At 39.5% G+C, this 24,891-nt stretch overlaps 1 protein-coding gene across 21 annotated transcripts in view; it reads right to left on the bottom strand.

Annotated features, from left to right (window-relative positions):
- Positions 1–696: 696 nt before the first annotated feature.
- Positions 697–24,891, bottom strand: part of MLIP (muscular LMNA interacting protein) — a 116,191-nt gene continuing 91,996 nt past the window's right edge. For 9 of the 21 annotated variants that reach the window (XM_074581591.1, XM_074581590.1, XM_074581593.1 and 6 more), the window contains 4 exons: positions 22,167–22,355; positions 10,440–10,493; positions 3,116–3,150; positions 697–1,041 (listed from right to left, as the gene is read on the bottom strand). In XM_074581591.1, coding sequence (XP_074437692.1) covers positions 3,124–3,150; positions 10,440–10,493; positions 22,167–22,355 — 270 coding nt within the window. In that variant the 3' untranslated portion in view covers positions 697–1,041; positions 3,116–3,123. The remainder of the gene's footprint in view (positions 1,042–3,115; positions 3,151–10,439; positions 10,494–22,166; positions 22,356–24,891) is intronic. The other 12 variants (XM_074581596.1, XM_074581592.1, XM_074581609.1 and 9 more) reach the window with 3 other exon arrangements.

Raw genomic sequence — 24,891 nt, forward strand, 5'->3', positions numbered from 1 at the left:
TTTTAACTGATAATAATCTTTTATAAATTAGTTTGCCGCATTAATTTTAATGAAAGCGGCAGCAATTCTCATGAAACTATTAATCTTAACCGCAACACATAGCAGTGTGTCAGGAGGTAAAACGCTGCTGCGCACCAGGACAGGGCTGCGATGCAAAGGTCCTGAACATATACATACCTGTGGGGTGATTTGAGGTTCGAAGGATCAAGGGATCAGGGAGAAGGCAGTTGACTCATGCAAGCGTAGTCAGTCAGCTTCCTTAGACTTTTATAATGCATTTTGGAAGCATTTAAGATCCAGGCTCGGGCAACATTGTGTGGCAGCAGCACAGGGTCAAAAAACCAGCAGCATAAACTGGTGAGGAAAGTAGTGATTCTTCCCCGTGTGCCAGGAGTGCGGCTGGGAACTCTGCCTGCATTCCCCAGCCGGCACCGACCCTGCCTGGCCAAAAGGGCTGTGAATATTGCGTGTCAGGGAAGAATCGCTGTGCATGCTGATTGCTGTGGGTGCTGACACAAACGTGAATAATTCCTGGAGCATTTCACAAAACATAAGTGTCTGTGTGGTGGCAAAATGTGACCAAGGTTAAGAGTGTGATAGCATTCCTTTCCCAATGATGCTGGCATTCGTTCTCAGCTATTTCAAATATGTGAAGCTAGATTTACAGGAGTAACAATAAGAAATAACAACAAGCACTTTGCAACAAAAATACAGCTTTATTTAATTTCAACATTTATATTATTTCTAAAGAAAATATGCTGTGTTATATTGGGCATCTCTTAAAACAGCAAGCACTTCAAGAAATGATACTTCAATATGGCACATCCGTGTGCGTATCTCTGGGGTTAATTATGCTAGTACGTAAGATTATCCCTTGAAAGAATATTTCGTTGTTATTACTGCTTTGCAATTAGCATACTGGAAGCAACTGTGGTTTTTTTAAATGGTGCTTTAAATAACATTTGTGCCATGGATTCCGTCTCAGTATAGAAACAGGCCTCGAAATAGTCTACGGTTTTAGCTCTTGATCCTAATTTGGGGCTGCAAAAGAAGAGTTTTCACATGAACGCAAGTTGTCAAAAATACAGATTAGTAAACTGTATAACATGCACTGAGACCACTTAGTTTTCCTAATTTATACAACCTGATGATCTGGCTAATGAATGTAACTCAAAAAAAAAAAAGCCCTGAAGATAGATTCAGCCACCTCGTTAGTGCTACAGCTGTGGGAGAAGATGACAGCTGGTAGACCAAACCTACCTCGTGAGATGCGTGTCTGTCTTTGCCTGAGGTAAACCTTTTTTAGCACTTAAATTTCCACATAGCTGCAACTGTCCAAATTCTAAACTGAATCTCTTTCCTGAAATTTAGTCCCATTTCTTTTTCTCCTACTCTCAGAAAGGATGGAGAAGTGACTAATATCCCTTTGTAAGAGTCTGTTATGAAGATATATAAACTGTTGTGCTTCTGCCCTTATTTCTTTTCTTTTGTGTGAAGACCTTGAAATGTTTAAATCTTTTCTAAATCTCCCATTTGTTTCCCACATCCCATGGAACTGATTCTTCACAAATACTGAACAGAGACGAGTAATTACCTCCATCATATTATAAGCACTCCCTTCAACATTTCCCTGGAATGGCATTTTTCATAAGAGCATCCTCTCTTCAACTTGGATTCAATTTGTGATCCCCTGTAATCCTCAGGTTCTCTCCTGAAGTATTATTGCCATTCCTTTTCTGTCCATGCTATCCATATTTCTTTGCATTTGTCTTCAATGAATTTTATCATACTGATTTCAAGCCATTCCTCTAACGTAAGCAACGTTTTTTGAATTCTAATCCTGCCTTCCAAGTCCTCCTAAATGGGCCTTATCTGTAAATTTGGTAAACTTACGGTCCATGTGATTAAGCAAGTAATTAATGGCAATGTTTTATAGTGCTAGAGATAGAAGACAGCGTTGTGGAAGCCTGTGTGAGATGTTCTCCCGCTTTGGCAGCAAATGTACTCTCAGAGCACAGCTTTTCCAATCAGTTGCACATCTACCTTATGTGAATTTAATTTAGTCTGTATCTGCTCTGCTTGCTTACGTCATGTGGGACTGTGTCGAAGAGACGCTGTATCAAACACATCCCCTATATCTATTTTGCTGTCAAAGAAGGAAATGAGATCACCTTGATAGGATTTGTTTCTGATGTGTCCCTATGCAAGTCCTCTTATCTCCTCACTGTCCTCCAGATGCCTACAAATGGCTTGTTTAATACTTTGTTCCAGTGTTTTGGAAATGCTGACTTTTCTGTAATTCTTTAGATTTTCCTTTCCTTCTTTGTTAGATATGACATTGTGTTTGCCTTTCTCCAGTTTTCTGGGAACGTACTCATCTTGCTAATCACTAGTGTTTCAGAGATTGCTTTGGTTAAGTATTTTAAGGATAAGTTTCATTAGGCTGTGCCATCCTGAATACTCTAATCTACCTCAGTACACCTTCAGGTGTTCTTTTCCTTTTCTCTCTATGATCCTACTCCCAAATTCTTAATGATAACAGAAATAAACTTTTAGTCATAATTAACCCTTTTTGTGAAGACTGAAACAAAACAACAACAAAAAAGGATTGAACATTTCAGCCTTTTCTACATCACCTATTTGCTGACCTCCTTTAGAATTATAGAATCATAGAATCTTCATGGTTGGAAGGGACATTTGAGATCACCGAGTCCGACCATACACACACCAAAAAAAAAAGTTAAGTACCTTGTTAAGTACTACATTATACCTGCTCTCAAGCACTCAAATATAAAATTATATTAATCTTATTTCAATATTACTTCACAATCTAATTCCAGACCATACCTCAATTTCTTCCAACTATTCAATTGCATCCCACTTAAAATTAATTCAATTGTGACTATATTCTGTGATGTTAAGAAGTGGAATTATTGTGTATTGGTAATTATTAGTAGAAAATCATTCACCAAACATAGCTGGCTTATTATCCAAACACTAAATTGTATAGCTACCATCTTTTTTAACAAAACCATACAAAAGTCTTAAAGTGACACTAAAGAAGTAGTTATTCAAAGTGTGACTGTAATCAAGTCATAAAAATAGTAATACTCACCATCATAGCTAAACAGAACCTCTTTCATTGGCAACCTGTAGAAAAAAGGGAAATAAGAGGTGAAAACAAAGTGAGGAGAAGAATAAAAACTGCAGGATGTTAAGCAGGCACAGTTCTGTAAACTGGTGGACAACTTTATACAGCACCTTGTCTTTTAAAAATGTTGGTTTCCTGCACTGTAAATTTAGAACAACACTTACTAAACTGGGGACAATTTTTCATGCATTGAGCTGTTTGACGAAGTATACTGCACATAGGAAGTTTCAACAGACAAGCATCACCTTGGCTAAATGCACATTAGGGGACATTTCAGACTCATGTTGGGTTTCCAATTCTTTTCTGAACCATGTCCAGGGAGGACAGAGCATGTGGTCAACTTTGTATAAACATAGAGTCATAGAATGGTTAGAGTTGGAAGGGACCTTAAAGATCATCTATTTCCAACCCCCCTGCCGCGGGCAGCGACACCTCCCTGGTTACTCAAAGCCCCATCCAGCCTGGTCTTGAACACTTCAAGGGATGGGGCATCCACAGCTTCCCTGGGCAACATGGCATGGATGTTGTTTTCCTCCACCTTAGCAAGGATTTCAACACAGTCTCCTACAATAACCTGGCACCCAAACTGAGGAGCAGGGTGGACTACAGAGTGGTGGACTGGACCACTGGTGTAAAAAGATAGTAGTCAACAGGTCCAAGTCTCTGTTCCAGGTGGCATTTCAGAGGATGCTAGGGTGACATCTCCACTGGGGACCTGGGTGTTAGGAGAGTCTACATGTCCAGGAAGTCCATAGATATTATTAACTCGGAGAGGAGGGAGAGACTGATATGCTGAGGACATAGCTTCCATTCTGGAGAACTTTGCCAGACTGTGGGAATGGGTTAGCAGGAGCTTTGTGAGCAAAGGCAAATACAAAATCCTGCACCTGGTGGAGGACTAGGTGAGCGGAGGAAGTGAACAACCCCAACCAACAATACAGGACAGGGACTGACTGACTGGGTAGCAGCTCTGCAGAGAAGAACCTGAGGTCTGATTGACAAAAAACTGAACGTGGGTCAGTCCACCCTTGTTGTGATGAAGGGTAACCTCATATATAGTTTCATTAATTAGAGCATAGCCAGCAGGTTGAGGGAAGTTGTTGTTCCCCTCAGCTGGGCACTAGTGAGGCTGCATCTGGAACATAGTTTCCATTTTTGAGCCCTTCCAATAGAAAAGGGTTGTCACGCAAACAGAAGAAACCCAATAGAGAACCATCAGGATGGTTGTGAGAGTTCCTTGATTTCTGGGAAAGGAATATGCCATATGGGCGGAGGCTACAGGGCTTGTTTAACCTGAAGAATAGGCTAAGGAGTATCTATTTTCCCTCTACCGCTATTTAAGCAGAGTTTATAGGCAGCTCAGCTTTGCATGGTCAAAGGAATGAGGCAACAAGTGAAGAAATTTTAACTAGCAATAAGGAAAAATATTTTTTATCATAAGAGTGGTCAAACACTAAAACTAATTTTTGTCTGATTCTGTGATTCTAATGACATAGGTGTTATTTAAGTACTGAATAATTAAAAAGCCTTCATCAAACTATTACTGTGTTCTGACTACCTGTTCAGGGCAAGCTCTTTCCTCTAAAACTATTAGACAGTACTCCTGCTATTACTTAACGGGGACTCAATACAACAGTTTTTTCGTAAAGCCAAATAGAATTACATTACAACGGCAGTTTAAATGACATAATGGCATTTCACACTTTCTCTCTATCACATTTATATTACTACCCTTTCAGACTTTTTAATGTAAATTTACAATATAAGTAATACATTTACAGTAATTCTTTTTGTAGTGATCACATTAGAAACAAAATCCTACAAGTGCATAAAATGTTTTTTCCTTGTTAATGCATGGTGATCTAATATGCCCTTTCTATAACTGAAACTTTTTACTTAAAACATGGAGATATTGAAGCTGGCCAAAAGTATTACACAAACACCTGCTGCAAGTATAAATTCCCTGTCATACATATAGAGTATTAAAAATTAAAAATTTTAAAGCGATCTTAAAGAATTAAGTAAATAGAAAGTGTGTCTGCTGATATTTAAAAGTTTTATTCGAGAATTTACAAATGTGCATTGTTTGGACCTATCTTTCTATTTACAAATGTCAGAAGACTGCAGTTTACTATTCCCTTTTAGTGGCTCTTCCATTTAGGAGGTTAAAGAATTTGTTACAGCTAACACTTAAAGTTCTTATTCCTTTAGTAAAAGCAGTAGTTATTCCTACTTTTGATGCTCATTTGCAGGTTCATTAACTTTTCAGTTAAATGAACTGTTATGAAGATTTGGAGAGAGCCTGGGGCTGCAGTCCTTGGTTTGGTCAAAACAAACTAAGGGTGGTGAGCCTATCATTTAAGAGGTGTATTGTTCATCTTTTTCCAAAATATTTTGGAAGATCACAGGTCAAGTCGGAACAGTTCTCATTTTGGAAGTAAGTGACATAAAAGTATTTTCTAATTTGTATCATCCAAGAGCTTTTTTTATATGTATTGCTGTTGCTCTTTGCCTTATTGTTTGCTGCCTTAATCTCTACGCTTAGTCTCAGTCTGTGCAGCATTTTTTATGAATTGCCTAATGCCCTCTAGTTCATTAGATAATTTGTAAACCCTGAAAATCAGAAGTGCTGCAAAAACCATGCTGACCCTCCATTCCAGGTGTGGGAACGGAAGAGATGCTGACTGTGTGAGAGCCTAACACACGTATGCTCTCGCTACGAAGCTGGCAGCGATGCTCTGCCATACTAGTGTACACCAGGTCTCCACTGTCTGGAAGATGGGGCTGTAATTTTATGCGGGACTGAAAGTAAAAAGTGAGTAGTGCATCCGTGATGTGACAGGTGGAGAGCCCAAGGAGCAATGCAGTCTTTTGTGCCAACACATCTGCATGCAGGGAAGGACCTCTCCCAGCACCAAATGGAAGAAGGTGGTGCTCAAACAAAGGAGTTGACATTTGAGTAGGAGCAGCTTCCGATACGGGTCTCTCTAGTTTCATTAGGTATCTACCATGTTCTTGCTTTGACTCGCATCTTATTTACAAGTTCAAAAGGTATTGAAAAGTACGTGAGAGCTGGGTCATTACAGAATATCTAACCACTAACAACAGCCTCCCTCCTGCTGTCAGGATAACCTGGAGGAGAAGGCAGACTGTACCTTGCCCTTGTACCTTCCCACCAGAGGCAGGGAAGGGTGGGCCTCTGCTATGGACACAGCCCACGCTCATCCATCCCCACTTCACAGCGATCATGGTATCAAGAAACTTTGTGGGGGAATTTTGTAAACTCTGAGATTTTCTTTGTAAATCCAGAGTACCGTGACAATATTTTTAACTGGAAGAACATCACTCTGCTCTGATAATGCCATTTGGGTTGGAGCTTTGGTCTAACGTAAAACCCCTTACATAAATTCTTTAGTACAAGGACTCTTTCATAAAATGAAGAATAAAGAAGAATAAAATTCTTCTTATATGTAGAATCTATCAATGATTAATACTAACGTTCACCTCTGACCAGGGACGCTCCTTAAGTAAATAAAGATTAAGAGCAATGTATAACAGAACTTTGGACCTTATTGACATTTTTCAAATTTCAAATTCTAAGAACAAATTTCAAATTTCAAGAACATTTGCTATTAAACTTGTTTAAAGTGGAGCAGAGCAGATTGTTTCCCCTTGTAAAAAAAAAAAAAAAAAAAAGAAAGGGAGCTTCTTGCACTAAAACTCTCACAAATTTGCACAAAAGACATCCAGTGAAATCTTGTTGCCACTGAAGTCAACGGAATCAGCTTTTTCTCGTGGGGTCTTTTTATGAATGTTGACCTTACAGATACTATTATTATCTCAAATAATTATTGCAGATCTTTCAGGAACAACAAACAGATAAGACAGAGTAAAAGATGCAGCAGAAGTTTATATGAACCTAAAGTAATTATATAATAGACTTGGAATTTTGCAAGTCATATGTGAATAAGGGTAATGAGTACATACTTTTAGCACCTGCATGCAAAGTCTTTTTACGACTACACAAGTACGTATACCCCATGTTCTCTCTAAATATTCTGACTTGTTACAATTCTGAGAATGATTGTCATTCACACATCATATCCTACGCAAACACTAGGTTTACTTGAAAGGACACAGTAGGGATCAGAAGACAGTAGGTAAAAGCACTGACTGAAGAGAAGGATTTCACAAGGAGGAGAATGTCACTTATGTGTTTTCCTGGTTTCACAGGGAAGTGACAGATCTCATTCGCTTCATACTGTTACAGAATGAAGCTAAAGTTGCGTGAAGGATAGAATGCTGTTCTTCTGAATACAAAGGTAATTCCTTTTCTTTTCCCCAGTGAATACTTCACTTTGAGGAAAACAATACAAATTACTAAGTAATTCCTTATTCCCCTCTTCTTCCCCCTCTCACTCCCTTCTTTCCCTCCTCTCGCTCCTTCCTAGAGGTCAAGGAGGTGCTTACGTTTCACAGAGCATCTGCCCACCCATTCTTTTTTGGAACTGCATAAATCACACTGACTTTTTCTCACTGCATTTTTATCTCTGAGAGAGGAACATTGTGGGAGAAGTTGTTAAGCATGAGCCTATACGTAATTTCAGACAAAGAGCACGTTGGTGAGGGCAGAGACTACAGGGCAAAGATCTAAGGTTCTTACTACAGCAGTAAGAGTAATTTTGGGCTCACAACTTTACAGAATTTTTCCTAATCAGTTCAGCATCTAAACAGGACTTCAGCAATAAAAATGGCTTTTTAAATTAGGTGGAGACTTGTGGGTTATGTAAAGTCATAAACTATAAATTCAGTATAAACAGTTCCTAGAGTACAAATGTTCCAACTGTTGGAGTACATTTAAGCTTTTTAATAAATTGGTTGACAGAAATTCTGTTCAAAGTGGTTTGTTTTTTTTAAAATACAAGGACACTTTTAGAAGACAGTGCTATATAGTTTATCTGCTTTGGCCAAGTTGGCCTCAAACAAAGGAATCTTGCACTTTTGCTGTCATTGTCAATTTGGCGCATGCTACAACCTGTTTTCAAGAATATCTCAGTCACAGTAGTCTGACTTTACTATGTCAGTATAAAATGCTTCACTTTCTGAACTAATCTTAATAACGCATCAGTTAAATTATGTGTCTTGTTTCTTTAAAGAGTTCTCTTTGAAAAGATCTGTCTTTCCATTAGATCTGCAAAGCTTTCCCTCAATGTGTAAATTGTAAAGAAGAAGCGTGAGAGATGGGGATCTAGCTGTTTGCTTTCCTCTCTTATTTTCAAATACAGGAAAATAAGCTGCATCATCAGAGGCTGTATATGTATACACACATACATATATATACACACACACTTATACAAATACATATATATACATATATGTGTATATATATATACACATTTTAGAGTTCCTGATGTAGTGCAAATCTGTGTCATCTCAATAACAAATTTATCCTGAGAACTATTCAATCCCTCGCACCACCCTCTAATGAAATACCTTTACTTCAATAATATTTCAGAAGCTTTGCAGATGAGATGGAAAAAACAACCTATCTGAGAAGCTCAGCAAGGTATTTGCTGTCTAACTTCATTTTGTGAAGGCATCTTGGGGCTTCCTTTGGATAGATCCACAGCAGAAACCAAAACAACTGCTTTTAAGAGAACGAAGAAGGTGCTCCTGGGAGGCAGAGGAAAGGGGATCGATGGTGTAGAAACAAGCAGAAAGGTCAAAGGCAAGAAAAAAAGAAGGCTGGAAGGCTGTGATGAAGATTCAAACAAAAAAAGATATGAAGTAGTTCTAAGTCCCTGACCCCCTGCAGAGAGACAGGGGATGCACATGAGAATAAGAGGGTAGGTTCATGTCTCATAAACTCCTGGTGCAGAACAGGAGTCCGTTGAGCCACCCAAAAAGTGAGATGTCTACCTTTTTTCTTTTTCTCCTTTCTTTGACTTTTTTTTTAATGTTTTTGTTTTGTTTTTTTTCAAGTGGAAACTGAGATTAACTGTGAGGATATACTGACAGGCTGTCAACAAACTCAGAATTCAGTCAAACTCTCTGCTTCCAACCTGTGGAGGGCTTGACCTCAAAACTCTCCATATTTTTCAAAACAACAAAAAAGTTACTCATTTGGCAGCAATTATTGGCAAACATCCATTTCATTTGAATGCTCATTTTGCTGCTTTTAGCAAGACTAGAATCTAATTTTAAAATAATAAATTAAAAATAAACTATGTTACAAAAATTTAATTACCGTTCCTATCTATATTGTTAAACTCATCAAAAAACTTGTGAAATAATTATAAGCATGTGCCTGGTAACGAAAAGAGGTCTCAGTAGTAAAAAATTCATTTTCATGTCATAAATGTACTCATACTGCTCTTATTGGTAGTAAGTTAGGCCTTCTTATGTGTATTTCTAAAATAATATTGAAAATGTCCTTTAACTAAAGACTTTCCATTACAATCCAAAGTCTACAGCAAAGAATATGATAGTTAATTAAAGTAGATATGTTTATTTCAACACTGAGGCTACAATTCAGCTTCACATTCATGACCTTGTTGGAAAAAAGACTTGCCTGTGCCAGCAGAACCTTTTTAATTTTTATATGCTCCATCTCAAGAGAAAATTGATGATGTGCAGCAGATCGTTTCAGTTCTCACTGAATGAATTATCTAGGGTGGTAATTACTATGGTCCTAGAGTTCAGATATGTAAAGGTAAGAGGGGATTGGCCACTGAATTTAGACTTCAAGGAGATTTGTGTGTCCTTCTTCAGAGTCAAATAAAATTGGCACTGAATTTTGTTTCTGAGCAAACTTGCACTATGAGTTCTTTTCTGTTTTCTTGATAGTCCTTTACGAAATTCTCAATAACTAATTACCCTAGGTGCTTCTGGTAGTTGCTTTATCTGGTATTTAAAACAGAAGCCATACCAGTGACGGCAAATTGTGGAATGCGTGATTTAGGTGGGGCTAACTGCATAATTTCATAAATCCCACTTGCTAACATCCCAACGGCACGTATCATGAACCCGAAATGTAAATGTTAGTGTTACTCCAAATTCACAAACGCAACATAGTCTGCAAAACAGCTCTGCTTTTTTTCTTCATTAATCATTAAGAATAATTAATGTTTATCTAGTTTGTGCACTGGACAAAAGCAGATTTGGGAGCTCAGCACATTTTTGCTCATCTCACAGCGCAGCACATTTTGCTCAACTCTACACAAGCTACATAAATAAAAGACAAAGCTAGCATGCAAATGCTTAAACCCATTGAATGTCAACTGATTACCTCCTTAGAGCTGAGTGTTTCATTTTCTGGAATAGGCACTATGGGATGACTGGGCTGCCGAGCCAAGGTGTCACAGGTTGGAGAAAGCATGAGGTTAAAAACAGGAAAAAGAAAGCTGTTATTAGTTCAATTTCTGTATAAAATATCACAAAAGTTTAATAATGGAAGTCAATACCCTCAGCCATGCAAAAGATAGCAAGGCGACAAGATCCCATTTGTGTCCAACAGGCTGCCTGTTGAACAGGCTCTCCCTTACTACTCCTTGTCTGTATGAAAATCTATTTCAAGATATGGCCTGTATTCTGTTATATCATATTCCCATAATTAAAAGGGTGGGGAAGGGATAAATCACTTTCCAATTCGAAAGAGGCGTCTCAAGTAAAAATCACAGCAAGGGCACCTGCCTTATAATACATTTAGTATGAGATAATACACATAAATTTATTTAAAACTGCAGCCGTATTTCTGTCGATTTGAATATCTGGCTTCTTAAATCTCCTTCAAAAGAGCTCTCCTTAATCTTAAATTTTATAGACATAAATCATACAAACATTTAACTAAAAAAATGTTCTATTACAGTAATCAGTATGTGTAGAAAGACGTTTTCGATCTCAGTAATTTTCCAGTGTTTTGAGTAGTACGTGATGCGCATCTGAGTAATAAAGTGATGTGATGTAATGAAACGATGTGACTCAAATGGAGAACTCTATCAATTTCAATAAGATTTTAATTAGACTACAGGTAAATAGATAAGCTGGAGGCTATAAAGGAAATGTTAAGATCATAAACTTCTGAGGTTTTACCTATACAGTAGCATAGAGACAGCCTCTTTAGAGCAAGGGCTCCTGCAAGTATTGGGGTTTAGGCATTTTAGGGTTGAACAAAAACAAAGTTGGAAGAATCCTGCTATTTTCAATGTATCAAAGGCATTATTTTGTTTTGGTGTTCAGATCAAATAGTAAATAAATAACATGTTGCTTAGAAAATATTGCTTTTGCCCTAGATCCTCTCAGCAACAATATCTCTGCCTCTGCTACACACCTGGCTCTCCATTCCAGCCCGCACAGCTGCCGAGGCAGCCCCAAGACCTCACACCACCCCATCGCTGCAGCACAGCTCTTCACAACAGCCACAGGAGGTGTTTAATGGCCTACATGGGAGACAGAAGTCCCATTTCCAAACCCAGCATCCTGCAGCTACCGAGGATGGGCAATCCTCGGTGATCCACAGGTACAAAGTTCTAGCAATACCTGCGGTATCTTGGCAATATTATTTCATTGACATCAACCCTAGAGTTGAGTTACCTATTGCCTCACGAGAATATGGCACCTCTGTATTCCAGGTAAGAAGGGTCAATCACAAAGAGAAGAGGGAAAGTATTGATCATTTTCTGATTACTTTCTGATGGGAGGCTAAGCTCTCTGAGAAGAATTGTCCACTGCTTGCAAGAAAGAAAAGCTCCCTAGTCAGGTGGTGATCCGAGAATGCGATAGCTCCTTTTCTCAAATTGCACAGAAAGCCAACCCATGAAAAATGCACTTTTATTGTGTTACCTTGCCCTGGCTTTTCTTCATGGTATTCGTTGCCTAACGTGTTATCCTGGACTGCCTCTCGGAGTCATGATTTTGCCTTACGTTTTTCCTTGAGTATGAGGTCTCAAGTCCCTCCTTTGAGCTGACAAAAGTAATCTTTTTTTTTGTCCAAGAAATATATTTGCTTCCTTTATTTTGATACCATCCTCTTATCAAACTAACGAGACAATATGTATAATGGTCTCCATAGAGAGGGAAAATTATATGTATTTTCTGTGCAGAAACTCTTAACACTGATTATTTTGGAGAGGCTTAATTGAAAGAGGACAAATGAGAGGCAAACAAGGACTTCACTGATAAGCTGTGGGGTAAAAAAATTAATACAGGATGAAGACATGGAGAAAAACTGAAAAAGATACAGTTCTCTGTTTTCACAAAGCGTCTCTGACATAAGCCCCCTGAAGTTATCTTAGAAGAGTCTATACATTACTAATCAGGTGTCTGGAGACCTGTTTTTCCCATGATATGGGGTCTAGTCTTAAGGAATTCACATATGGCTGCATTTATAAAGAACTTTAAGGAGTACTTCAGTGAATATGGAGCACATAAGCCACTTGCTGTCCCAGTGAACTTGCTTTCTGCAGCTCAGTGGGTAAGGACAGGACTCTTTTGGAAGAGAGAGAAGTTTGAATCTCCACAGGGCGAGATGAGCACTGTAATCAGGTCTCTCACTGTCTGTGCAAGTACTAAAGGAAGGCATTGACATCTCCATGTTGTCTTCTCTGCATGGTGGTCAGCCCAGGGTGTTCAGACGACACTTAACAGGACAGATAGCCTACCTGATTAAACTCAGCCTTGTACATGAATCATAGAACAACTTACGGCCCTAAGCACAGGTGAAAGGTGGTCATCTTTCTACCAACACCAGAGTACCAGCCAGTCAACTTAAAAGTACCAGAATGCAAAGAAGGCAGAATGAGGTGGCATTAACCCTTCCTTATAAGACACAGTGTGACTATCATCCCTCAGAGTCACATAGGAATCTGAACTGTGAATGCAGTTTGGACTCTGTACTTTTTACGGGTGTGTTGTCTTAGTGAGACCTCATCAAGCTCTGTCACTGGCAGTCTTTCATCTGCAGGTCAAAGCAGCTGGCAAGAAGCCCTGTTTTCTTCTACATATGTAAAAGGATTGCATCTGTTTCTGGTGGAAAACGACAATATTACTCTTATACTTTCTATTCTTGTTTCCTTTGCCAGTTACAAAAGTCTGCATTACTCTTACAAGGTTAATTCACAATTCTTAACTTTTCCAGATATCACTCAGTTTTCTGGTAAGGTGACACTTCCTTTATTATTTTTAAGAACGGCAAAAGAGCAAACCAGGCAATTCTGCATTTGTGGCTGCAACAATTGTACTGAGGAGACATGAATATCTTGACAATATATAAGTATCTGCAGCATGTAAGTTCAAAGGGAAATTATATACCTGGCCAAAAGAACCTCTTACAGACTCAGTCAAGGCTTCGAAAAGAGGCGGTTATATAACATCTTAGTTAGACCTTTGTTCATTTAGCTCTGTAGAGTGATCGGCAAGACATATTTGCCTTTAAAAGGTCAGTTTATCTTTATTGTGCTATGAATCACAGCTGCCTCTGAACTAATATAAAGCTTTCTGAGGTGTTCTCAATGTAAGACCTTTTTCATAAAGGTAAGTCACTCTCTAGGGGGACCACGACCTTTGCTAATTGAGACACAGGTTTAAAACTCTTTGGATAGAGTGAGAGATAATGTACATAAGAAATGAGAATGTTTCAACTATAGTAACCAGAGAACATTCACATATACACTATTCTTTCAAACTACTCCAGTAAGTCTTTAATCCACTTTGAAAATAAACCAGGTACTCGAGACTTTTATGAAACACAGAGTCATTCCTTCACAATAGGAAAAATTACTAGTTTCTCAATGACTAAAAATGTTTATTTATCCACACATAACCAGCAAACTTTTTCTATAAAACAATTTTTTTCTATAAAACACTTTTTCTGAGTACAAGAACATAAAATCTAGGGTACCAATAAATGGTAAAACACCCACAGCAGCAGAGCAAGGACTACAGTCAACTAAGGGGAGAGAAAATAGATCTTGTAAAGGGACAATTTATAATTATGCTGTCTATAGTCTCTCTGAAATGACACAGTGTAAAATCCATTTCAAAAATTCAGTCAGTTAAGCACACAAACCTTTCACCCCTTTCACCCCTCTGTAAAAGGAAATGTAAAGTAGAAACAGTGATCACGACAAAGATTTGTAATGTGTCTTCACCAACATATGCAATAGAACATCCTGACTGACTTGCAAATCATTCTTATACACGACTGTACCTGTGCATTTTTAACTTCAAGATTTCAAAAATCTGTCCAGACGCTGATAAGTATCTGCGCAAGAGGGACAACTTGCACGCAGACATGGTTCCCTGACAGGTTCTCACAGGACACAGGCCTGGAGGGCACCAGAGTGGAGTGAGACTGAAAGATTTGTATCTGAATACCAGAGACTGGAGAAGTTACAGAGCTTTGCAGAAGGGATTCCTTATCTCTGAGTGGAGCTGCAGGGAAGGAGATGCACGCAACCACACCCCCACAGAGTAAGGCAGCAGAGTAGACAAACATCTTCTAATCACACAGATTAGCACTTATCTGCTTTGGGTTAGTTCATATAACTGAAATGATGCATTTTGATTTCTGGAGTATTTGAATATTTTCAAATTTTCACTTGTATTGGGAAGCAAACAAATCTTTCAGAATTTCCAACAACACAAGTGTTTGAAATTTCCCTCAGTTTAGCGGCTGTGAACTATTTATGGACTCACAGAAATCGAGTCATTGCTTAGAAGAGACGATGCTTCCCTGCCCCAGGAAGGGGCTTATTGCTCATTGACTGATAACAGATGAAGAATTTTAACTTCATTCCAGGTGAGAGTGGGAAATTAAATGGATTTGATTTTCAGAGCCGACCTTCCCCCTGCATATTTTCTTCCCAGATTAGCTGTAAACCTGTTTTCTGAGTAAGCTTCTCATGCAACAGAGATCTTTGACCTTAGCTACTTTAATTCCAAACCACAAACTTTGACTGAATTTTCAAGAGTATACATGTGTAACTGTCACCTATTATATTAAAATTTCTGTTAAGATCCTATTCTGCCTACCATAGAACTACTAAAATGACAGGCACTGTTTAATTAAGAAAAAGAGAAAGCTAGTACTGTAATTTACAATTTATCATATATGACCTCTTCATCAAAATTCAGAACACTTTGCCAAAAAGAAAGAAACACGCTAATGCCTTGAAGTTCATTAACATTTCTGTAATATAGGTAAATACTGGCTTCTTTAATTCAAGCTCTAAGTACATACTTGGAATTTCACCAGAACTAATTATACGTTTATACGTTTTTCTAACATAACTGGAAGTGGAGTTAATTAAGGCCATACTTCAGAATACACATTATATCAATACCTGCAATAAAAGTTAAGTGAATTCTAATTGTACCAATTTGTCCTGTAAAACGTAGAGTTTCCAAAGGTTTGTCAGATCACTGTTTACTTTTCCTTGATACCTCAGAAGAGTTATTTACAATCTAAAAAAGCAGACGAAACTCTCCGGAAACATCTGTGTTCAGTGAGAACTAAGTTACAAATTTCTCTACAGCTGCAGGCGTTTTGGCCTAGTTTCCATTACGATTTTTTTTTCCTTCAGCCTTTGTTTTCTCACCAGCTTCAATAAAAAGTATCATTTTTGTTTCTCATACAGGTTACATGCCCACCAAATCTTGTTTTATATTTTTCGCTTAATAATATATTTTTGCTTTTGCTGTTAAGCCACTTCTGAGCGGCTTCTACTCTTTGTAATTTTGTCTTTTGTTTTTATTACTATATTACAGGCAAAGGCATGTCCCCAAGTTGCAGTTCCCATTTGCCAAATCATTAATAGAGACTATTTTTTAACCTTCCCATTTTCTACATTTTCAAATTCCCCTAGAAATGGAGTTGTATCCAGTCCAAATCCAATGCCATCCCAACATCAGAAGCAGCCTCCAAGCTACGGCAAGCTTGCCCCCATCATCGTGGGGCATGTCAAAGAATCCCCTTCACAACAAAGACATTAGAGGCAGATACTAGGAGTGTTGTAGTATTTGGGGTTTTGTGTTTCCTTTGGTTGTTCTCCTAAGATGTGTGTTCACATATTGATCTGAAGATGCAGAAGGGAAAGATAAAGACTTTTCAGAAATGAATTGTTAGCTAGGGCCAGAATTTCTATTATATTTGATATTGCTTTATGTATTAAAAACATCTGCCTGAAATGCACTATGCAGAATACTAGATGAAACCATCCTAGAAAGGCAGGCATAAGACTGAACTCAAGTTTTATATTATGTAGAGACTTATAAGACTGAAGACAAAGCATTTTAAAGCACTTTTTGGTACTTGAGACTGGTTTAAGCTATCCCAGCAGAGACAGCTTGTATAAAGGAGAAGGCAGAAAGCAACAGAAGCGCCTGTAAATATGTTCCAAGAGGAAACCTGGACACACAGCATTCACTGGGAAGGACATTTCGATTTCTAAGTGTGGAAAGTACCTGCTGGGGCTTGATCCTGTCGCGTTCAAGAAAACAACTTTTTGTGTGCATGTTTTCTAAATGATACACCAAAGAAATACCAGGGTCCTACCAGCAACAGCTTCTCCTAGTGGAAACAGGCCAGCAAGGCTCTCAAAATTGCCTAACTACCCAGGCAAAAAGGAGTGACACGGTAATCAATTCATTTTTTTCCTTTGGAAGAGCTGTCTCTGCAGGAGTGGGGAGCAGAGTTCCTTCCAGGCAGTGCCAGACTTTAGAAATCTCTGTGTTAAGTGCACGCTGCTGTGTCTCCTGTTGAGCCTGAGCTACCTTCATATTCTGTTGCTAATTTAATGGCTTCGAAGAAAGCAATTGATTACCAAGTTATGATCCTTCTGAAGTGCTTTGGGAGACATTACTTTCTTTAAAGACCATCTGAGCAAGAACTTGAGGCATTTTCTGCAGGCATTATCAAACCAAGTCCAAAGTGATAGAAATGTCACCTAAGTATGATGTGATTAAAACAGCTCATAAAGCCCGAGCAATGCTATAAAGGAATATGCAAAGGAGACACAATAATATTAAGCATTAATATTTTCCCAACAAGGAAGTCCAATTTGTAGCACAGCACTAATGAGCTGGTTTGTTTGCTTCTGATTTCTTCTTCTACACTGAAGCAATTGTTCTGGATCACAGATAGCAGAACGTTGATCAACCACAATACACCTACACAAGTACAGCATTTAAATATCCAAGTTCAAAAGAGAGAAACAAACTGTCTTCTAGAAATAAAAGCAGCTGGGATGATGTCTGGGAGAAAAGCGCTTTTCCATAGCAACCTTGAAAGTCTGCTGCATTCATAGAATGTCAATTCCCACTATGCTGCTATTAATCAAATACAAACTCCAATGAGGAGGAGATGGGATGGTGAGGTAAACACCACTGATTTAATTTAAAAAATAACAAAGATTCCCTTTAAATATTCTGCTTACCTAGGAGCCTGCAGACCAGCAAGTGATTATTGCAGGCTGACACTTCCAACACAACAACAACATTTAGTGATTTTAAGAAAACTTCATTTAGGTGCAGGAAAAAATTAAATTGGCTTGAGCCCGAAGTTGGACATTAAAGAAGACTTGTCCTGTGCAACCTTGGGCCTTTACTCTTATAAGCATTGCCTGATCAGGTACAGAAGTGGTAATTTTTAAACATTTCTCATACTTCTTGCAAAAAGCCAGTTCCCTCCAATCCATTTTGAAGGATTGGTGTGCTGCTAAATATTTATCTGAGAGGGAGATTTTCACAGGGCTGTACGTGAATCATGTGCTCACCCCTTGGTGACAGAAAGAAAAGGCCGTTTGAAAGTCAATAGGGACTGAGAGGTGGTCCTCAGCTGAGGGAGCTACACCTGCTCATCCCCTGCCTCTTCACTTGAGCACGTCATTCCTCTCTCCTTCAAAATGACAGCCAGTTTCCCAAAATCTAATGCTCTCTTCCCTGACAGATATTTACATTGATTGGGCGTCCATATGAATCATAGAATCATCAAACAGCCCAGGTTGCAAAGGGTCCAACCTTTTGTGGGAATGGGAGCCTAGAGGAGACTATCTAGCACCCTGTCCAAACACATCTTGAAAACCTCCAGTGATGGGTCTCCACCACGTCCCTGGGGAGATTGCTCCAGTGATTGATTGTTCTCACTGTAAAAAAATTATTTCATATAACAAGATGAAACCTCTCCCAGTGCAAATTGTACCCATTGCCCCTTGTCTTCTCCCGTGAAGAGAGCGCTGTTTTGTAGCCATCCTTTAAGCACTGGAATACTGTGATGAGGTCCCCCCTAAGCCTTCTCTTCTCCAGGGAAAAGAAACCTAACTCCTTCCGTCTTTCCTCAGAGGGCAGGTTCTCCAGCCCTTTGATCATCTTCATGGCCCTTCTTTGGACAATCTCCAGTCTGTACACATCTTTTTTGAATTGCCAGGACAAGAACTGGACACAGTACTCCAGGTGCAGAGTTGTGCTCTTCTACCCTATACAATCTTCTGTAAAAGGCTGATTATCAGCAGAAGCACATTTTGGAGTTAACCACAGAGATAAATGTTACCTCAGTCTCTCCATCACTGCAATAGCTGCCCTCAAGTCCAACTTCCTGAGCTGTTTTATTCCCATCAAAAGGAAAAGGATCTTTTTTAATAATACAAAGTTCAACTCTCATAATTATTCAAGACCAAGGAGTATAAATAAGAGCAGCAGTGCCTGGTGCCTGGGAGGCAGAGTGGGGAAGGAGGGGACAAGGCTCTTCTCCAAGCAGAAGGTCAGACACAATACCTTGGTTCCCACCATCTCCTCACTTCAAAGCTAAAACCACATTGTGACATGATTTGGGGCACATCTTATGGATTTCATCACTCTCAACAGTTATAATCTACAAAATCTGCCAGGTCTATTTTCAGCTTCATCTGTGTAATTCCATCAGCTATGAAGATTCAGATACTTGGCGGAGCTTCAAACCAAAAACAACCTGGCACTGGGTCTGATCTGCCTAAACAACACGACAGTGTCCTTTCAATAAAGTATTTCAGATAGAGACAGCTGTTCTTTTCTTACACCCTGAGTGAATAAATGTAATGATACTGGTTTTAAGAGCTCACCATATCTAGCCTCCCTAATAGGAGGTTACACAGGTGATCATTGTGTTTTTTCCCATATCCCATTTCCCATTTCTGAGGGAACACTTGTTGAAGGTAATTTTTTTAATGAAAGTGTGGGTGAAGAGTAGCAACTCTATTCACTGGCACATCCTGTCCATTCTCAATAGTGTATTTACAACGATTTTTAAATGATTGTAAGAATTTATGGCAGCAGGTTTTGCCCTCTAGTGGAAGATGAAGCAAAGTACAATATGTAGTTAGAAATATATCTAGATTGACCATGTGGACACTGACCATATGTTTACTGGATGGCTGAAGACACAGCAAGCGAGTCACAGTGCGTATCATCTCTTATCACCAGGGATGAGGAGTGGAGAGGGGGAACTCCTTGGAATTTACAGAGATGACAGCCCAGGTTTAGTAAAAAATGGAAAGAAAATGGAAAAATTCCCGTGATGTCAGGATGTTGTTTACGGAACAGGTCTAACAGTTTGAAATTTCAACACTTGATAATGTGTCTACTGTACTGTGTTTTCTGTTACTTCCATTATTTATGAAAATAAATTAAATAATTTCTTTTTAAAAACATGAATAGCTCAGACTGTAGTTAGGTGGCGCAGAAGGCAGGGTTATTGCAACAAATCATAGGCAAATATTGTCAGAGTTTTTGTCAACATATATTGACTCAAATTTTAAATACTGATCATGTGAATAAGATCAAAATTAATCTTCCTTTGGTTATCAAAGAATGTTAATGCTATACACCAAAACAGAAATATTAAAAAAAATCAGTGGTGACTATTTACTTCTTGTGTAAATAAATCTCTGTTTGTATGAAACTAGCTCAGTACTGACGTCTGATTGTTCTGGTTCCCAAACTATTGGGCCACACCTAACTAGTGAGTGACATCAGTTCGGAACTAAAGGTATTTACTAGCACTACCAGTAATGCTTAAAAATCTCACCTACCTCTGACAATTGAGTTATCACATTTTATATCAGTTAATCTTATCTTCATTGGCTGAGATTTTAAAATTATTGCAAATAATTAAATAATTAAAATAATTCTAAACATTAGGAAACAATCAATGGTAAATTCAGTTATACTGAAAATTCTCCAAAGAAGTCTCAAAAAAGATACTATTATCAAAAATCTTTGTTGTCACCAATCCTGCTTCATAAGATCTAATTATTAAATTTTTTGTATTAATCATGGTTAACATCATAGGTTCCTGTTGATTTTCACTAAATCTTATGAGATGGAAGAGAAAGCCTCATGAAGTTCAACCAGGCCAAGTGCAAGGTCCTTTGCCTGGGTCATGGCAATCTCAGGCACAAATACAGGTTGGGCAGAGAAAGGCTTGGGAGCAGCCCTGAGGAGAAGGACTTGGGCGTTCTGGTGGACGAGAAGCTCAACATGAGTAGGTAATGCGCACTCACAGCCCAGAAAGCCAACCATATTCTGGGCTGCATCAAAAGAAGTGTGGCCAGCAGGTCGAGGGAGGTGATTCTACCCCTCTACTCCGCTCTGGTGAGACCCCACCTGGAGTACTGCGTCCAGCTCTGTAATCTTCAACACAAGAAGGACATGGACCTGTTGGAACGGGTCCAGTGGAGGGCCACAAAGGTGATCAGAGGGCTGGAGCACCTCTGCTATGAAGACAGGCTGAGAGAGTTGGGGTTGTTCAGCCTGGAGAAGAGAAGGCTCCAGGGAGACCTTATAGCGGCCTTCTGGTACCTAAAGGGGGCCTACAGGAAAGATGGGGAGGGACTCTTTATCAGGGAATGTAATGATAGGACGAGGGGTAACAATTTTAAACTGAAAAAGGGGAGATTTAGATTAGATATTGGGAAGAAATTCTTTACTGTGAGGGTGGTGAGGCACTGGAACAGGTTGCCCAGAGAAGCTGTGGATATCCCCATCCCTGGAAGTGTTCAAGGCCAGGCTGGATGGGGCTTTGAGCAGCCTGGTCTAGTGGGAGGTGTCCCTGCCCATGGCAGGGGGGCTGGAACTAGATGATCTTTAAGGTCCCTTCCAACCCAAACCATTCAATTATTCTATGATTCTAAAGAAACAGCACCTAATGCCTGTCTTTTAAACTCTTGTATCCCAAATAAAGCACACTGTATATCTCAGAGTGGTATAATCTCTCCTGGTATCAAGGATTGAGCATTTGTAGCCAGATTCTGTGTTAGAACAAGAGGACATGGAAGGGATGCATCTGAGGGGTCCAAACAGTATCTTTTATGGACGTCCACAACTGATGCTTTTCTAACACCAGACAGGGACTCTCTTGAGGTATTATAAATACCTAGTGCCAGTTGTTCTTTGAAAAGGCTTCAGTTAAGACATAGGGCCCAGTTTTCACCTTACAAAGGTCAGTTGCCAGCCCTGTCACCCACACACCTTGGACAACAGAGATTTTGTCCTTCTTCATTGCTGTTTCAAAGACACAAATATCAGCCAGGGTGTGATTCCCTTTGCATTGGCAAGAGACAACTGCTTCTCAGGAGGAACAGATAAAGCCACCAGAAAAGCTTGTACTTCTCTCAGGTTAGCCTCCCTTCCCTCAGTCCCAAAGAAGAACATAAATAGGCCATTACTTTAGTAAGGTTAAATGTTAAAAGTAATCTGAGCATGAGGGATGAAATCGATTATTCCTCCTTTAGAGAACAAAGAGTGGTAGAAGCTCTGTCCTAGCTGGTCTGGAGGAAGCCAGCCCTGACATGAGCTGTGCCAAGGGAAGGAAAAGCAGTAATATCTCCAGGAGATATTGGAGACACTGGAGACACAGGCTCATCCGAGACACATCTCCCAGAGCACCTGCCAGCACTAAATCCTGATGACTCGGCTGAATTCTGCCTAGAATTTAAAGGGTGAAAGCCTGGCAAAGCTCTTGAATCACACCGCACTTGACGCTCACCTTATTGTACAAAGAGTTGTGACTGTAAGGGCTATAAGGATTCTCATGAACATCACACGTGATGGAAGACAAGTGGCTGAAAGGTCCGGGGTTTAGACAGTCAGCGAGGGAGACGGATGGAGGACGCAAAGGGGACTTAGTTGAAGGGATCAGTTTAGTTGGATACAGAGGGTGTAGGAGAGCGGTCTCCTATGAAAAAAAAGAAAAGCAAACAGAAACAGATTAATGGATGCAAAAAAGGAGCTTTGGACAGAAAGCAAAGTGCTTGTCTTGCACCTTTTTTCATTTCACAGGGCTTGATGATTAACTAGGGAAGATACTCTACCTTCATGCCAATAGAATTGTTCTACACTAAGCACTTCCATTGGCACGGAAGTGCACACACAAAAACCTGCTGTAGATGTCCCATTAAGCCAGTTATGCTTCATCTGGGGTCCAGTGCATCTCCCTCCTGCAGCTCAACTGATGCTCAAGGGACAGAAAAGGAAAGCCCAGAAGGATCGTGTGTTAGGATAAAATGGCCGCATTTTGAAACATTTTCTGAGAGGTTGGATTGGAAGCAAAACCAATCTGAAAACAGTGTCTGAGAGGTACAAAAGAAAGTCTGCCTTATCTATGTACTAGCAGGAGCACTTTGGGCTTTTTAAAAAGACTCTAACAAGCCTTTTCAGCCATTGAAGTGTTAGACAAGTGAAGGTGCACGCACAATATATTGCAGTACTGCAAGTTGTCAGCAGTTATTAGTGTTTCTGGTTAAAAAAAGCCAATACATGTGTGCTTTTTGCACCTAAAGGATAAAATCCTTTAAAAAAAATTGATTTTTTAAAGATTTGGGATAGAGTCAAGGAGGCATACCCAGCTTTTGGCACAAATCTCGTGCTTAGCTTTTGTCAAGGTAGTTGACACAATACATCCCGAATCGTCACCCGCTTGCCTGGCTGAGTCCAGACCAGAACCTCCCCTGCACGCTGTGCCTTTGAGCTCAAGACCCAGAAAATTTGTGACAGAATTTGTGACCCAGAAGCTAATAATGTATTGCTCGCCAGAAGAGCGAGCGTGAGCAAATGAGCGGATCAGAGCCCTGCAGTGGCGGGAGCGGCTGGAAGGGGACCAGGCAGCAGTCACTTCACATGGACCTTGCCTCCTGCTGCTCCTCCTCAGAGGCATCAGCCCTATTTCTTATTAATGATAAACCTTGGCAAACTGGCCTCACAGCTTCATGCCAACTCATATCTCTCTAGTTCATCCTTATCTTGCTCTTCCATTGCCCAAAGTGGTTTATTTTTTTTAATGACAAAGGAGCCTATGTACATTCTTGTTAATAAATATTTGCAAGCGCATGAATTCTCTAACATTCATTATGAGTTGTTTTCATAGTACTGTGTAACAAAATGCCCTACTTTTTCCCCAGAAGAGATTCTGTTTCACCAATTTTAAATGAAAATTTTCATGAAGCTGTCACATCAACACTGCTCACGAGTTACATATACTTCCAATAAATTTTATGGTGCTTTTCTGAACAAACTGGAGCATACTTGCAAAATTCATGAAACGTTCCTGAAATGTACTAAGCAGGAGAAAAAACATTCTGTCTCACGAGGGGCAAATTGCCATCTCCATTAAGGGCATCTAAAAATGTGGGAAGCTTAATACTGCCAGTCTGGAACCTCAGAAATGCTACGCTCTGCCTTTAACAAATGTTTAAGCGGGGGATATCCACTGAGTAGCCACTGTTACAAGTTGTATGTGTCCTCAGGAAAAAAAAAAAAGGCAACAGCATAAGATAGTATGAGAAAAAGCCAAAATAAAATGGGATTTTTCTCTGGTTTATAAATTTTATTGTCACACCAGTGTCAATCTACATACAGCACACCCAAAACACAGATAAAACCAGCTATCTGTGAGCTGAGCTACACCCTTTCCAGAAGGTCCTTACTAATTTAGAAATCTCTTTTTGTCTCCGTCCACTACTTTGGATTATCTGCATGAGAACAGCTGCCTGTTAAAGAAAAAGTTAAATTTTTTTTACGAGGGAAATGGCCTTTTTCTGCATGGGGACATTTCTTAATCAAATGAAAAGCAAACAAGTTACTCTCTGTTGTGAAAAAAAAAGAAAAGCAACGTGCATCCAACAAAGGGATGTGAAGCTGAAGTTCATCAGTTAAGGCTGGCTGCATCATTCTGTCTCAAAGTGAATGTCACCCACATAGTCACCAGTGCTCAGTGTCACACTGGGAGGTTTGGCAGGGAGGGGAGGTACTGCAGAGATCTAAGAAAAAATGAAAGGAGAGAAGTTAATAAAGCTGATGGCATCTGGAACCTCATCTAATCTGTACCATCCTTGAAGGTGCAGCCTGAAAGGGCCTGTCCTTTCAAGATGGGCTGGGTGAAGCAGAGGCAGCAACGTCACCTAGGGAGGGTGTTGTTGGCAATGGTATGAGAAAGAAAGGAAAAGAAAATGCAGAGAGAGGGAGAGAACAGAAATGTAAGAGCTGAATCTCCCAGCAGGACTGGGAAAACCTTCAAAGAAAACCAGGGAAAATCAGCAACAGTATGAGCAGTTTTGCCCTCAGCCACAGTAGGTGCCTGCTAAGTTCTTATTTGCGGACAAGTGGACTAACACCGGCTCTTCCGCAGAAAGCCTCGCTGTTAGTTTCCTAGTTTTAATTCACAGCTCTCATATCCCATGAAAGCAGTCAATTTACCTGATTCTGGGGTAATATTG

This window comes from Larus michahellis, chromosome 3 (genome assembly GCF_964199755.1).
Source record: "Larus michahellis chromosome 3, bLarMic1.1, whole genome shotgun sequence".
Taxonomy (NCBI): domain Eukaryota; kingdom Metazoa; phylum Chordata; class Aves; order Charadriiformes; family Laridae; genus Larus; species Larus michahellis.